This window comes from Ambystoma mexicanum, chromosome 6q (genome assembly GCF_040938575.1).
Source record: "Ambystoma mexicanum isolate Mex_15411 chromosome 6q, UKY_AmexF1_1, whole genome shotgun sequence".
In the NCBI taxonomy this organism is placed as follows: domain Eukaryota; kingdom Metazoa; phylum Chordata; class Amphibia; order Caudata; family Ambystomatidae; genus Ambystoma; species Ambystoma mexicanum.
The window spans coordinates 496760337-496775091 of NC_090937.1; the positions used below are offsets into that span (position 1 = coordinate 496760337).

The window sequence follows — 14755 nt, forward strand, 5'->3', positions numbered from 1 at the left end:
CTTGTTTGAATGCCTAGTCTGCAGGCCCTCTCTCTTTCCTAGCCACTCTCCTACTGTTGCTACTCTCTACTGGCCCCCTGGTCAAATCACCTCTTTTCTCTCTGAGTGGGCTGACCTCTCCTCCTCCCTCTTGGCCTCAACCACTCAGCTTCTCCTCCTTGGTGACCTAAACATCCATCTTGATTCTACTTGTCCCTCATCTTCACTCTTTCGCGACCTCTGCGATTCACTCTCACTCTCTATCCTTCCCTCCGGCCCGAATCACTTGGCTGTCCACACACTTGATGTCTTGATCTCATCCGGACTCCCCTTCTTTACCCCCCTTACCACTCCTCGAGTGATCACTGCCTCCTCTCCTCTCATCTCTCCATCTCCTCCCCCCAAGCCAAGTCCACTCCTAGATTTCCACCCACCGTATCAGATATCCGGCCCATGAAGCATGTGTCAGTCGAGGTCTTTGCTGCAACCTTCTCCCCCCTCCTCCACCCCAGGCTGACTCACGCCCTGACACAGCCCTCTCTCTTCTCTACTCCTCTATTTCTCCTACTCTTGATACTCTTGCCCCCGTCATGAGGGTCCGTTTGAAGTCCAAAGCCAAGTGCAATTCTTGGTATGACTCTGACCTAGCTACACTTAAACAGAAGTGTAGGGCGGCAGAGAGGGAATGAAGGGCTTCTTTCTCATCCTCTGACAAATTGGCCTGCCGCCTGCTCCAAAGGCAATACCGACTCGCTGTCCGCACTAAGAAGAGAGTCCAGATACAAGCCCGCGTCTCTGCGGCATCTAACAATTTGGCCTTACTTTACAAAATCTGCAAGGAGCTGGCCAACCCTGCTGCAGTCTCCACCCCTCCTCCCACCTCCCAGGATCTTTGCAATGCTGTTCCCTCTCACTTTATCTCTAAAACCCAGGACATCCTGTCCACCCTCTCCTCCGCTCCCCCTCTTCCTCCCTCTCCTTCTCAGCCTGCTGACCCTCCTTCAGCTACCCCCATTCCCCTTTCTCCTCTTTTCTTCTTTTCTCCCCAGATGAGGTATCTAGACAAGTCTGATCTATGAAAACTTCATCAAAACAGGTCCATCCCTGTTCCTCTAAAACCAATAAGGACCACATTGACACCCTTGCACAAGCCCCTGGTGATTTCTGCAACTGCTCCTTGCATCTGGCTCTTTCTCCTCCCCTCTTAAACACTCCCATGTGCATCCTCTCCTCAAGAAATCCACTGCTGATCCATCATGTCCGGCAAACGACTGCCCAATTTCCATTACTCCCTTTGTGGGTAAGCTCCTGGGAAAGCTGGCCATCTCCATTCCTACTCGGTTGGCTCCCTCCATGACCACCAATCTGGCTTCAGAGCTCCCAGAAGTATGGAAACTACTCTCCTGAACATTCCTCTTCAACCTTGATTCTAACATTCCCACTGTCCTCATCCTACTTGATCTCTCCTCTGCGTTCGACACGGTCAACTACACCACCCTGCTCAATCGTCTTCGTGACAACCTGGGTATCACTGATCAGGCTCTGGCCTGGCTGACCTCTTTTCTCTCTGATCGACCATCCCAGATACAACATGGGTCCTTCCTATCTTCTATCTCCCGCTCCACATGTGGTGTCCCCCAGTGGTCTATCCTCTCACCCTGGCTTTTCAACCAATACCTGGCAACTCTTGCTTACTGCTTCTCAATGTTCTGCTCAACTTTCCAGTGCTATGCTGACGACACCCAACTCATTTTCAGGCTTCCTTTAGTCTCCTCCTCTCTCTCCTTTCCTCATCTCTGATTGTCTAATCGCCATTCAAAATTGGTGTGCTTCAAATGATGTATGTCTAAATGCCAACAAAACTGAGATTCTCCTTATTAGTACACCATCTCCATCCTTTCCTCTCACTCTCTGGCCGGCCTCCCTTGACCCTCTTCCCACCTCCACCTGTGCATCTAAGAACCTTGGGGTTATCTTTGACTCTACACATTCCTTCTCCGCACACATCTCTGATGTCTCCAAAAAATCAAACTTTTTACTTCACCTCCCTAGAGGTACTCTGCCTTTCCTCTCCTTCCCTCAAAAGATCACTGTCTCCCAAGCTCTGGTTCTTTCCAGACTGGATTACTATAACAGCCTCTTTCTAAATCTACCTGCCTCCACTCTGTGCCCTCTACAATTAATCCAGAACAGGACTGCAAGACTTGTCCTTGGCCTCAGGCCCTGGGATCGTATCTCTCCAGCCTTGAAATCCCTTCATTGGCTCCGAGTTGATGCAAGGATTAAATTTAAAACCCTCTGCATTGTCCATAAGGCTTTCTGGGGCCTGGGTCCAAAATACCTTCAACTATCCCTCCGTAAATACCTCCCCTCTTGAGACCTTCGCTCCTTTACTTCTAACTCCCTCACGGTTAGTCGTTTTGCAAAGAAATTATCTGGGGGTAGAGCTCTGTCTTCGGCTTGTGCCTCCCTTTGGAACAGCCTCCCGGGCCACCTTGAAACTTGAGGAAACATCTCTTTGTAGCCGGAAGGATCTGAATCCCTTCCTCTGCCTCTGCCTTTGCCCCCCTTCTCCCCTGTTGATCTGTTTCTTCTCTTGGCATCGTGCACCTGGCCACCCTCTGTTCATTCGGGCTCAGGCACCTGATCATCCTGCCACCCTCCTGCACTGCCTCCAGGCCACCATCTGTACTAGGGTTCTGTATCCGTACCCATACAGCCCCCCTCCCACTTTTGTTCTGCACTTATATATACCTTTCTAACTTTCATCTGCCACTTGCTGGCTGCACTACCATGGTTTATCGCCCTTATTTATTTTTTATTCAGGTTAATATTTATTTATGTTGTCTCTCCTCTGCCTCGCACTTTCCACTTCCCCCCCTTCCATGTTCTTTACCCCTGTTTTCCTTTTCCATGCACTTGCGCTTTCTTAAATTTCACTGGGCCTAGTAAGATCGCTGTTTTTCTGTTTTTTCTCCCTTGTTCCCCTCCCTTTTTGCCTGGGCATGCTCTGAAACACTTGTGTTTGATCACGATATGAATAAAATATAATTTAATTTCATAATTACAGTGTAAAATAAATTAATCAAAATCCTCATTTAGTGAGTAATAATGTGTGTTTCTATTTAGCCCTTCATGCCAGATTCCTCCCGCTTCACAGCACTGTGATAACGCCTTATTATTACGCCATTTTGTATGTTACTTGATTTATCAATCTTGGAAGGATGAATGGCTAAGTTGTCCTTGCCACAGGATTCAAAATGGCGAACTGTGCTCTTCCCTAAAGTGAGAAAGCTGTGCTTTACTCATGAACTATCCAGTTTAAGCAAATGTATACATCACATCACTGTAGACTTGCCTGTCCCCTCACTCTTATCTGCTTTGAATAGGAGTCAGTGATTGGCATTCAAGGACATGCAAGTTCACACATCTTTGGAATTCATGACAGGCACTTGTGGCGTGAACAGCAGATTAGAATGTAATTGCAATCACATTTATTGTAATTTCACAGCACAGTAAAACACAGATGCTATTAATTATGACTGCCAAATATATTTGTGGACTCTTTATCAACAATGAAAGGATGGATGGCTGGGTAAGGCTTAGCCAAATTTAAACTTATAACCCTCAGATTGTACCCAGATTACAGCGGGTGGTATTGGACACCCCAAGCTTTCCTAAAGGAGAGTTATTCAGAGTGGCCTGTGGGAATAAATATGGCTCACAGGTGTCTGATCAATGCAGCAGGATAGTTTTACCAACCAGAAGGGAAGCTCAGAAGAGCCAACTCAGTGGGGTATAACTCCTGAAGCTCTACCTGGAACTTGTCACACTGGAGGAAGAGCAGAGCACACCCACATGGGTGCATTGGGGTTCAACATCTCTATTCTATCCCCATGGAGGGTTTAATCAATGCCGATAAGAGGAACCAAGGGAACATAAGCGAAGAGGAGAGTTCCACCACCCTGTGTACTATGCAAAGTGTGAATTGAAGGGGAACAAAGAAATAACGTTCCATGTGTTAAAATTGTGGCAAAAATGGCTGTTTACATAAATCGTGGCAAAAAGGCTTTGTTCACCCCCACAACGCCCAGACCCATTATACCATTTAAGGGGAACTCCCCTTAAATGGTATAATGGGTACACCTTTACCAGGTCAAACCACTGCAATTATTATTACGGGCGACATTTTTGCCACAATTTTATTACTGCACACCACACAACATGTGAATGGTTCTCTATTTCTATAGCCCTTCTGTGCAAGTCCCCCCATGTTTTTGCGAATGGTTGACTTCATCCCCAGGCTTCAGTGTTCAAGGGAAAAGTGGGTGGAGGAAACTCTATTAACTACGCGGTGGGTGCCTTAAACAGAATAGGGAGCCCCTGTGGCTAACAGTGTCAGGATGCATGAATAACACCAAGTGCAAGGGTCTATACTAAGTGGTCCTGGTACAACTTCAATGCACTACTGTCAAAACCAGGAGCCCTGGGTACCTGCACCCTACGGGCTCCCTTCCATTGCTGCACAGTCTCAGGGTGTTTAAAGTGCCCCATCACACTTCCTTCTCTGCTGGGTGTGTTGTTCCAATGAAGGCGAGAGACCCCCAGAAATGCTGGTAAATCACCCAACAAAGTCAATAAGAACACATCCCAGGAGGGAATGAGACCAAGACCAAGTGAGAGTGATATTAAAGGCTTTTTATCTGAAATTAGGGCAAGCAGAATCTAATCTGCTCACGCCGAGAGCGCTCTGCAGAAAACATGTTACAAATCGATTTTATACAGCTTTTGCATCATCCTCGAGAGGGTAGGCCTAGGGGGCACATGATGAGTTGGGATTGGTCACCTAGGGCGGGCACCTATAGGTGCTATAGGGTCAGAGGTGACCGATTGGCCTGAGGGCACGTGATGAGATGACATGGTGTCCGGGGTCACTCCGTCAGCTGGGCTCATCAGCCTGGTATTCCTTGTTGCCCTTTATGTAACCGTCGACATCCTAGCCACATAACATTTGCCCTTGTGGCCATGCAATCCCATTCATTCAGAACTCTAATCTCTGTTTGCCCAAAGGAAGGGCCTGTATCTGAGCACTTGTGAAAACAGGGTTCAAAGGCAGGTTATTTATTACTAGTCATGAATTAACCTTCTCCCATCAAATGTGGTGCTCCCCTTGTTCAAACAACTCTGAATATACTGGCTAGGGGGTCGAGTTCATGGGGTTAGTACATGGTCGGGGGTGTCCATTTAATAACAACAAGGGGGAATTTAGAATATGGCTGAGATGACTAGGTCACGAAAGGTACATATCATGATAGGCATACATTTCATTGTGAGGGGTTTAGGGATTGAGTATCTAAACATCACTAACTGTCTGTTACTCTCTGTTTGCACCCAGGTGAATTGGAACGAGTCAATGCCCCCTTGCAGTCTGGTTTCATATTATACAATAGTTCAGGGTGTTTCAGAACACAATTTTTACATGTGGCTTTTAACACATGGCGGGCTATTTTATGCTCAAATCACATTGGGTTAGGACATGCTTCATCTTCCATTTAACTGGGCACTCTCATCATAACATAAAGGGAAAGCAAAAGAATTCATCAAGAAGTGATGAAGAAATATCACATATCTTTGACTCGAGATTCACCTATTCGTAAACGTACAAGTCCCAGTTCGGGGTCCTTGGGTGTGTCTTTAACTGGGGGTGAGGCTAGCCAGGAGTGATTAACTTCTGCTTTATGCTTAAATGACACTATACATGTATTTACATTTGACCTTATAAAAGTGAGGTAGCATGGTGCTGGTGTGTACAGATTAGCATTTGGTTAGGTATTGTACTGTTACAAACTATTGCTATGAGCATTTCAGAACCATGCATCGTGCTTTAATCGTAGCGGGGTAGCATAGGAACTTCTAATTACACACGTCTATGTATTTATATTGTTCACTCATAGGCCTCCTTAGTCTACCATTATGTTTGTACGATTTTATATAGGAAGCTTACTTTTATCCATACTGAAAGAAAAAATAGGCTCACGGCTTAAGGGTCTGTTTAACTGTTGGCTCTGCCCTAGAGGGCCCTGGGATTATGTTTTTATGGCCGGGGTCTGTGGGGTGTGGGGCAGGTTTATAGAGACAGATAGCTTTTGCTCTGGCCCCTGCTCTGGGCTGCATCTGGGCCAGTGAAGGGAGACGGAAGGCAGAAGATACAGTGTGGGTTTTGTTGCATTCTCGCAGCCAGCCTTCTCATGGGAACCGAACAGTCGCGGAGATGGCACAGGGGAGGAGGTGGGGGAGGAACTCGCTCGCTATGCGCGCCTGACGGGGAGAGTTGCAAGCCTGAGTGAAACCTCCACAACTGTTTTAACTTTTGCAAAATGGAGTCGATGATTTACAAAATGGAGTCTTATTCACCTATGGTCTTTTATTGTTATAAAGGGTGTACGCATGGGGGTCACATTCCTAGAGATATTCCCGCACGAAAGGGTTCACAGTTCCTAAAGGTATTCCCACACTAGTGCTCCGGACCGGGCCCTGGAACCAAACCAGCCATGACTGGGCCTACCCAGGAAGTGTAGGAATGGGGGAGGGGTGGTCTGATATGCCACCCCCTTCCACTCATTCCAGGTGGAGGTTTAGATGTCTTCTGGTCCGCAGTCTCTCACCAGGGCTCTGTAGAAATCTGAGACACGGCACAGGCCTACCAGCCAAAATGCATGATTCCCTCCTGCCCTTCAGGGATACGCAAAACAGTCACCAGCTGGACACGTCTGCCCCCTTCCTGGATGCTTTTCAGGCTGAAGTTCTTCTCACTCTCCAGACAAGGATCTCTCTCCCGGGCCTGAGCCCACTACAATCTCATACGCGGTGCAGCTTCTCCTTCACAGGTTTTGGTGGGTCCTTGGCCCCACCAGCATGTGGATTATAGCACAGCAGCAGGATGGTCTATCGCCTAATATCGCCAAGCCCTTTTTCAGTTTCTGGACTTTACACCGCAGCAAGCTTTCTGCACCAGGCCCTCCTTGCTGCTTAATATCACGCAGGGTATCTGCTATCAGACGCAACCACGTGCACATCACGTCTCCTGTCACTGTCTCTGCTAGTGCACCAACCCTCTAGAACACCAGCTTAACTCCTTCAGAGTTGGCCCCGCAGTTGGCCTCTTTATGCCTCCTTTTATTAGGTCTCCATAAGCTAAAGTGCCTCAGCAGGGTCTGCGATTGGTTGGACCCTCTTCCTCACATGTGTTGTTCATCTTCCTGTTTACTAGGTTCACTAACGATGTGTGCACTGTGGGTTTAAATGGGATGACCACCATCTTAGAGTCAGGCATAACTGCCATGGTTTTTGGGTAGCTCCTGGGGTCGCTGCAAGTCTTTGGTGGTAACTGTTCTTCAAAGTGATTACCTCCTAGGTGCAATGTACTTGCCATCCGCTCTCCCTCCATGCCTTGTGGATGACAACGTCCCTGTGTTTCTCTTTGTACCCAAACTGCCCTTGCTTCCCTGATATCTGTCAAATATTTCCCGCTGTTAGCCAGCACGCATGGTAGGTGACCGCGGTGAAGGTACGAGGTACTCCCTACATTTACTCAACTCTTTTGGTCACTAGCCCCCCCACCCCCGCCCTCCCCGACGACCAAAAATTATGAGTTTGTCTGTGCTCCCCTTCGCAATGTACTCGCTGGGACTCCAGTGCGCAGCACCACACGTGGTTATGCAAATGACCCGGATAATTAGTGGCTTTGGGGTTCCCTGTCGTCCAGCTTGGGGAAAGTTGGGTGGAGTGTGGTCCTGGCATTTCGGCACTTACCGGGTGACTTCCCTTCGCCCCCCTCCAGGGAACCTCATCAAAAGCCTCAGTACTCCATTCTTGGTACTTTGTGAATTGGCAATTAAATATTCCTCAGGCAAACACCACGATCGAGAGGTGGGCAAAATGTGTGTTGCTTTGGGACTCTCTGACCTTTTTGCAATCAACCCGTGCTTTGTTTCATGCTAATCCGTAGGATCCGTCCATGGTGCATATTATTCATCTGGAAGGGCCACGTATTAACCGCTGGCATGAGCTAATTTCCCCAGGGCCTAGTTGTCAATGTGTTTATGCCTCAGAGTTCTTGCATCTTCTGTTGGGCTGGTTTCATTCGCTGGCTGCATGAATCCAGCCCAACAGAAGATGTAAGTGCACGCGCAGTGCTTAATTGGCGGGGGTGTTTGCCAGGGCTCAGCCCTGACACTTATTTTTGAGCCCCAGCACTTAGACTCACTTTAATCATGAAGTGGTGATAGCCAGTGCACCCATCAAACTAAGAGACAAATAAAAGGAATGAATTTGCAAAATTGATAATGTGGCAGCGTAAATACTTTCTAAGACAAACAAATACATGAATAGTTGCCGCACTGCAACAGGGCTCCGACTGGATAAAAAAGATATTGCCCTCATTACAAGTCAGGCGTTAAGGGTTTAACAGCGCCGTCGGCGCCGTTAAACCCTTAACGCCTGATTAAGAGGTCCCGGGTTTTAACGCCTGCTTTTTGCAGGCGTTAAAACCCATGCCGCAAAGTGACCTTGGTGCTAAGTACGGTGCCGCAATTTGCGGCACCGTACTTAGCGCCTTTCCCCATTCCCATTATGCCCTATGGGGCACAAATGGGAATAGGGAAGGGCAAATGGTGAATGGGGAATTACCGCCCCACTCACCTTGGAATGGGGCGGTAATTCCGCCATCCACCATGCCGGAGTCCGGCATGGACCATGGTGCTAATAGCACCATGGTCCAGCGCCGGACTTGTAATGAGCGCCATTATTGTGTATTATTGTTGCGGTCACAATAAACTGTGCCCAAGCATGCTGACAACGGAAATATAAACAAATGGCAAGGACTCGCCCAGGCAGAATACCTTAAATTGTCTGAAATTACTCAATCACAGCGAGCTGTAGTGTAACCCCAAATATGTCGGCACTGTGGGGAGCAGCTATGGGTGGTGGCAGCAGTGGTGCTAGAGAATATTTGGGTCATGGCTCCTACTCCCCCCCAGTCCTGCTGGATGAAATGCCTCTGACTGTTGCATCAAAAGACTGTGCAGAGACTTGCGTGGCTGCCCATAGGAGGCCCACCTCCGCAAAGTCATAGGGGGGAAGCCAGACTAGTGAAGCGAGATGATAAACGTGCTGCCTGGGAAGCAGTTGACCAGCAGAGGGCACGATTACACCAAATATGTGTCGGAACTTAGCATGTGCTGGCAGCAGGAAGATATTCTTTATTGTAGTACATGGAAAATGAATGCGTTAACATGTGAACAATCCCGCCTGTTTGTCTATGGTTTACTGTCTAATAAAGCACCGCAATATGCCATCCTGCTCTGCTACTGCATGCAGTGGTAGTCATGCGCTGCATGCAATGGTGGTGAAGAACACAGCAAAATGTCTTCGTGAAACTCTCCTTTTCTTTGCACAGTCTGCATTACTGCACACCTTTGTGCCCTGCCCTGTAGACTAAGTGTGTTTGTCCTGCTGCATTAGGTCCGCGATACCACCCAAGAGCCTTGCGGGCGACTGTCCTTTATGAAGGAGCCAAAATCCACAAGAGGCCTGCTGCATCAAGCCATCTGCAACCTGAATATCACACTGCCAATTTACATAAAGGTGAGAGCATGCATGCCAATATACCACACCGGCACTTTACACAATGGTAAGAGCATGCGCGCTAGTATATCACACCGGCACTTTACACAAAGGTAACAGCATGCGCACTAGTATATCATATGCCACTTTACAGACAGATAAGAGCATGCATGCTAGTAGATCACACTGGCACTTTACACAAAGGTAAGAGCATGCATGCTAGCATATCACACTGCAACTTTACACACAGGTAAGAGCATGCATGCCAGTATACCACACCAGCACTTTACACAAAGGTAACAGCATGTGAGCTAGTATATCACACTGCCACTTTACAAACAGGTAAGAGCATGCATGCTAGTATATCACACTGGCCCCTTTACATAAACGCAAGATCATGCATGCTAGTATATCACACTGCTACTTTACACACAGGTAAGAGCATGCATGCTGGTATATCACAGTGCCACTTTACACAAAAGAGAGAGCATGCATGCTGGTTTATCACACTGCAACTTTACATAAAGGTGAGCACATGCATACTAGTGTATTCCACTGTCTCTTTACATAAGGGTAAGCGTATGAATGCTACAATATCACACTGACACTTTACACACAGAGAAAGAGCATACATGCTAAGATATCAAACTTCAACTTACATAGAAATGAGAGCATGCATGCTATTAAATCCCACTGCCACTTTACAAAAAGGTAAGAGCATGAATGCTAGCATGTGCCTTTGCATTTTACATGAAAGTAAGTGTATTCATGCTAGCATATCAGAATGCCACTTTACACAAAGTTAAGAGCATGCATGCTAGTATATCACACTGACACTTTACACAGACGTAAGTGCACGCATCCTAGTGTATCGCACTGCCACTTTACGCAGTTGGAGCATCCATGATAGTATATCCCACTGCCACTATGCACATCGGTAAGAGCATGAATGCTAGAATATCACACTGCACTTTACAGAAAGAGCATGCATGCATTCTATTAAGTTCCACTGTCGTTTTACAAAGGAGTAAGAGCATACATGCTAGTATATCATATGCTACTTTACAGACAGGTAAGAGCATGCATGCTAGTAGATCACACCGGCACTTTACACAAAGGTAAGAGCATGCATGCTAGCATATCACAGCAGCACTTTACACAAAGGTAACAGCATGCATACTAGCATATCACAGTAGCACTTTACACAAAGGTAACAGCATGCATGCACGTGCCCAGACATTTCTTTATCCAACAGCCCTCACTCTGCTGCAGTGCTGTGCCGGGCAGGCGTTGTGTTGTCACATTGGCACCTTGGTTTGTTCTGTGTTGGCAAATAGAGTGGCATCATGCCTGTCCGCTGAGGGGAGGCAGTGATGGTGCTTGAGGCTGGAAGGAGAGACCTAATGCAGGAGGTGCCAAGCCTTGGGAGGTGGGCACTTGGTGAGCATGGGTGATGAGGCTAGGGGAACTTGAGTGGTCAAGTATACCCTCTCATTTGGGAAAGGTTTTTAAGGCTGAAGAGGTCTTACTTCTGTCACTTTAACACACCAGAATGTGTCTGCACCCCCGTGAGCTGGTCATTGTTTTGATGGAGAAATTGATTGTATAGAAACGTTAGTACTTTCTTACTAGACTGGATATAATCCAGGCTGCATGGCACGCTCTCTGTGTCAGCTTCTCTCTGCAGGGATGGGTTTGCATGTATGGCTTCTGCAATGAACACATGGCCTCAGTGACCTGTGTGTGACTGGGCCCCCCTGAGTAGATAATGGGTCTCAAGCTCTTCTGGGTGTCAATGTCTCCCTAAGCATCATGTCCTGTGTGACCCTCCGGGTGGGCGGGGGGGTCTCTTCTCTCTTGTGACATGCCCCTTGGCTCTCCCCACATTGGGGTTGTTTTCAAGGAATGGCAGCAGTATCGGGCAGGGGTGTTGCTAGGTTTGTGAAGGATCCGGGGCTATGCTAATGTTGGGATTGGCGGGACTCGGGGCTAGCTTGCCTTTTGGTTGTAGCCCCTGAGCTTCTATCCGGGGCTATAACCAACGATCAGGAGCTATTGCCCTTACCCATGCCCCCCAGCAATGCCTCTGGTATCGGGAGACCTCACTTCCAGAAATGAGTACACAACTTAAAGTGCAAATGGTCTCCCCGGCTTCCCTCCTGCAACTCGCCTTGGCCAACCCCCTCCAATAGTAACACAAATCCTCACTGCTCATATTAGTATTGAGAAGCACAGGGCAGCAGCATGCCAGCAATTCTCTGTAGGTTCAGGAAGCCATCTTGTTGACCAAAGAAAATCAAGGTGCCGCGCAGCCTATGCTGGGCGACTTTGCTCATAGAATAGAATGGAGCAAGACACCCCCCACTGCTCTGGCATGACATTAGTGTCAGGCATAATAGGAACAAACAGAATGCTGATGTCCAACGAGCAAAACCCAATCCTAGGAGTGTAGATTGGCGCGTCTCATCAGAAGACTTGGCAGAATTACACGCTAAAAAGGCAGTAAAAACTCCAAGCAACTAATGACTGCTGTTTTATTGGCTCCATGTTCGTGGAGGCACTCCAGAGTGTCTACATAATCACACACCGCATACTGCGCTTCCTTCGTCACTTTGGCGATTAAGGCCATTAACCTAATTCTGAGGCATTGGGAGCATTTCTGCTACTAATGCTACCTTTGAAACCCAGCCTTCATTTTCTGCTGCTTCTATACCACTGCCAAACAACTCTTAATATACACCATGGCAGTGATAAAGGAGCACCTTCCTGGGAATATTCCACTATGAAGAAATCCTAAAAAATGAGTATGCACCAAACGCTGAATATTTGTGGCAGCCTGTGAACTAGAAAGGGCCGGCCTGTATAGCTCTGACAGCCATTTAAGCTTCTGGCAGCCTGTGAACCAGAAAGGGTTGGCCTGTATAGAAAAGGCCAGCCTTTTCTATACAGGGCCAGCCTGTGAACCAGAAAAGGCCAGCCTGTATAGATCTGATAGCCATCTGAGCTTCTGGCAGCCTGTGAACCAGAAAGGACCGGCCTGTATAGATCTGACAGCCATTTAAGTTTCTGGCAGCCTGTGAACCAGAAAGGATGGCCCTGTATAGATCTGACAGCCATTTAAGCTCCTGGCAGCCTGTGAACCAGAAAGGATGGCCCTGTATAGATCTGACAGCCATTTAAGCTTCTGGCAGTTTGTGAACCATAAAGGGTTGGCCTGCATAGATATGAAAGCCATCTGAGCTTCTGACAGCCTGCTAACCAGAAAAGGCCATCCTGTATAGATCTGACAGCCATCTGAGCGTCTGGCAGCCTGTGAACCAGAAAGGGCCAGCCTGTATAGATCTGACAGCCATTTAGGCTTCTGGCAGCCTGTGAACCAGAAGGGGCCGTGCCAAATAGCTGTGACAACCGTGATCTGACCATCTGGCCACATAAAAAACAGAACTGTATAAATCTGACAGCCATTTGACCTTCTAGCCACCTGTGTGCCAAAAGGGCTGGCCTGTATAGATATGGCAGCCATTTGAGCTAGTAACGGCTAGGCTGCATAAGTATGACACCAACCTGACCTTCTTGTTGCCTGTGAACCAGAATGGGTCGGCCAGTATAGTCATCCATCTGAGCTATAGTCCCAGCATGAGCCCCAAGGTTCCAGCTGTTTTTACAGCTGCCAACAGTGTCTTGTGAGTGGTTCCAAAACGACATATGAAGGTAGAGTCGCATGAATTACACCAGACTTCATTTATCTGATAGTCTACTGTTTAAGGGCTTCTGACATGACCCGATGCTATATTCATAGCTGCCATCCGCCTCGCCTGCCACTGCCAGGGTGCACTCAGAATGTGAGGGCCAGGGTCTCGACACTACGCAAACAAGTACACAAAAAACCCTTTTCTTTAGGAAGATCTCAATAAAGGAAACCTTAATACTAATGAAATGTTACAGCCTATTCTGAGGACATGTAGTTAACATGCTATTGACACACTCCAGGGGGAAAAGGACCATGTTTCTGAACCAGGGTGGCGGCCCGAGCGTGTGAGTAATGGCCTGCTCGGCAAAGGCCTGAGTGAAGCAAGGGTCCCTTAATCCGATCAGCAATGCCGTAACCGACAAGGTTGGCCCGCCGCCGAGGGTTGTATCGCCATTAGCACCTGTGTGATTCCCTAAGTGGGTGCTAATGGTGTGTATTTTGAAACAAATAGAAACTTACCGTGCTGGGCGGCCTGGCACTGCCCCGTGATTTCGAAGTCTGTTTTCAATGTTAATGACTGTGACGTCATCAACATTGAAAACGGACTCGAGGAACCACCGCATAGCTCCAGGCGACCCAGCAAGGTACGTTTCTTTAAAAAAAACAAAATACACAATCTTAGCACCCATGTAGGAAACTACACAGGTGTTAAGTGGTATGGAGGGGGACAGGGAAGGGAAGTAGAAGTGGGGAAGGGGGCTCTGGCTACCTGGGCTTGCACGCAACAATACAGAACGCATTCCAAGCATTCTGTTTGGCCAGCGCCCCCTTCCAAGGTGCTAATGAAAAGTCTAAGGCACTAAAGCAATGCTCAGCATTAGGCCCCTCCCATACTCCTAAAGTCATTGGGCCTCATTACAAGTTTGGAGGCAGCCATGGTGCTATTAGCACCATGGCTGCCTCGAAACCGGGCTCCATTACCGGGTTCCTTCAACGAGGAAAAACTGGGTCATTCCAACATTGGAGAACCCGGTAATTCCTCCTTGAAGGAAACATTCCCCATTCCCATTTGAGCTCCCCTAGGGCTCAATGGGAATGGGGAGGGAGGTAATAACTGGGAACATTACAAATGGCCCGTTATTACCTCACTCCTCCCCTCGCGGGACCTGGAAAAGATGTCTGGTTTTATCAGACCTCTGGTCCAGGTCCCGCAAAGGGAACCACGTAATTGACGCTCCGAGCGCCGATTACGAGGTTCCCTTTGCGGGACCCGGACCAGACCTCTTTTCCAGGTCCCGCGAGGGGAAGAGGGAGGTAATAACGGGCCATTCGTAATGTGCCCGTTATTACCTCCCTCCCCATTCCCATTGAGCCTATTGGGGCTCAAATGGGAATGGGGAATGGTTCCATCAAGGAGGAATTTACGGGTCCTCCAATGTTGGAATGACTCGGTTATTCCTT

General features: G+C 48.0%; 1 protein-coding gene across 40 annotated transcripts in view; it reads left to right on the forward strand.

Annotated features, from left to right (window-relative positions):
* The window catches only part of ANK2 (ankyrin 2), a 1645279-nt gene that overhangs the window by 1457032 nt on the left and 173492 nt on the right, over positions 1-14755 (forward strand). For all 40 annotated transcript variants that reach the window (XM_069630993.1, XM_069630997.1, XM_069630984.1 and 37 more), the window contains one exon: positions 9502-9624. In XM_069630993.1, coding sequence (XP_069487094.1) covers positions 9502-9624 — 123 coding nt within the window. The remainder of the gene's footprint in view (positions 1-9501; positions 9625-14755) is intronic.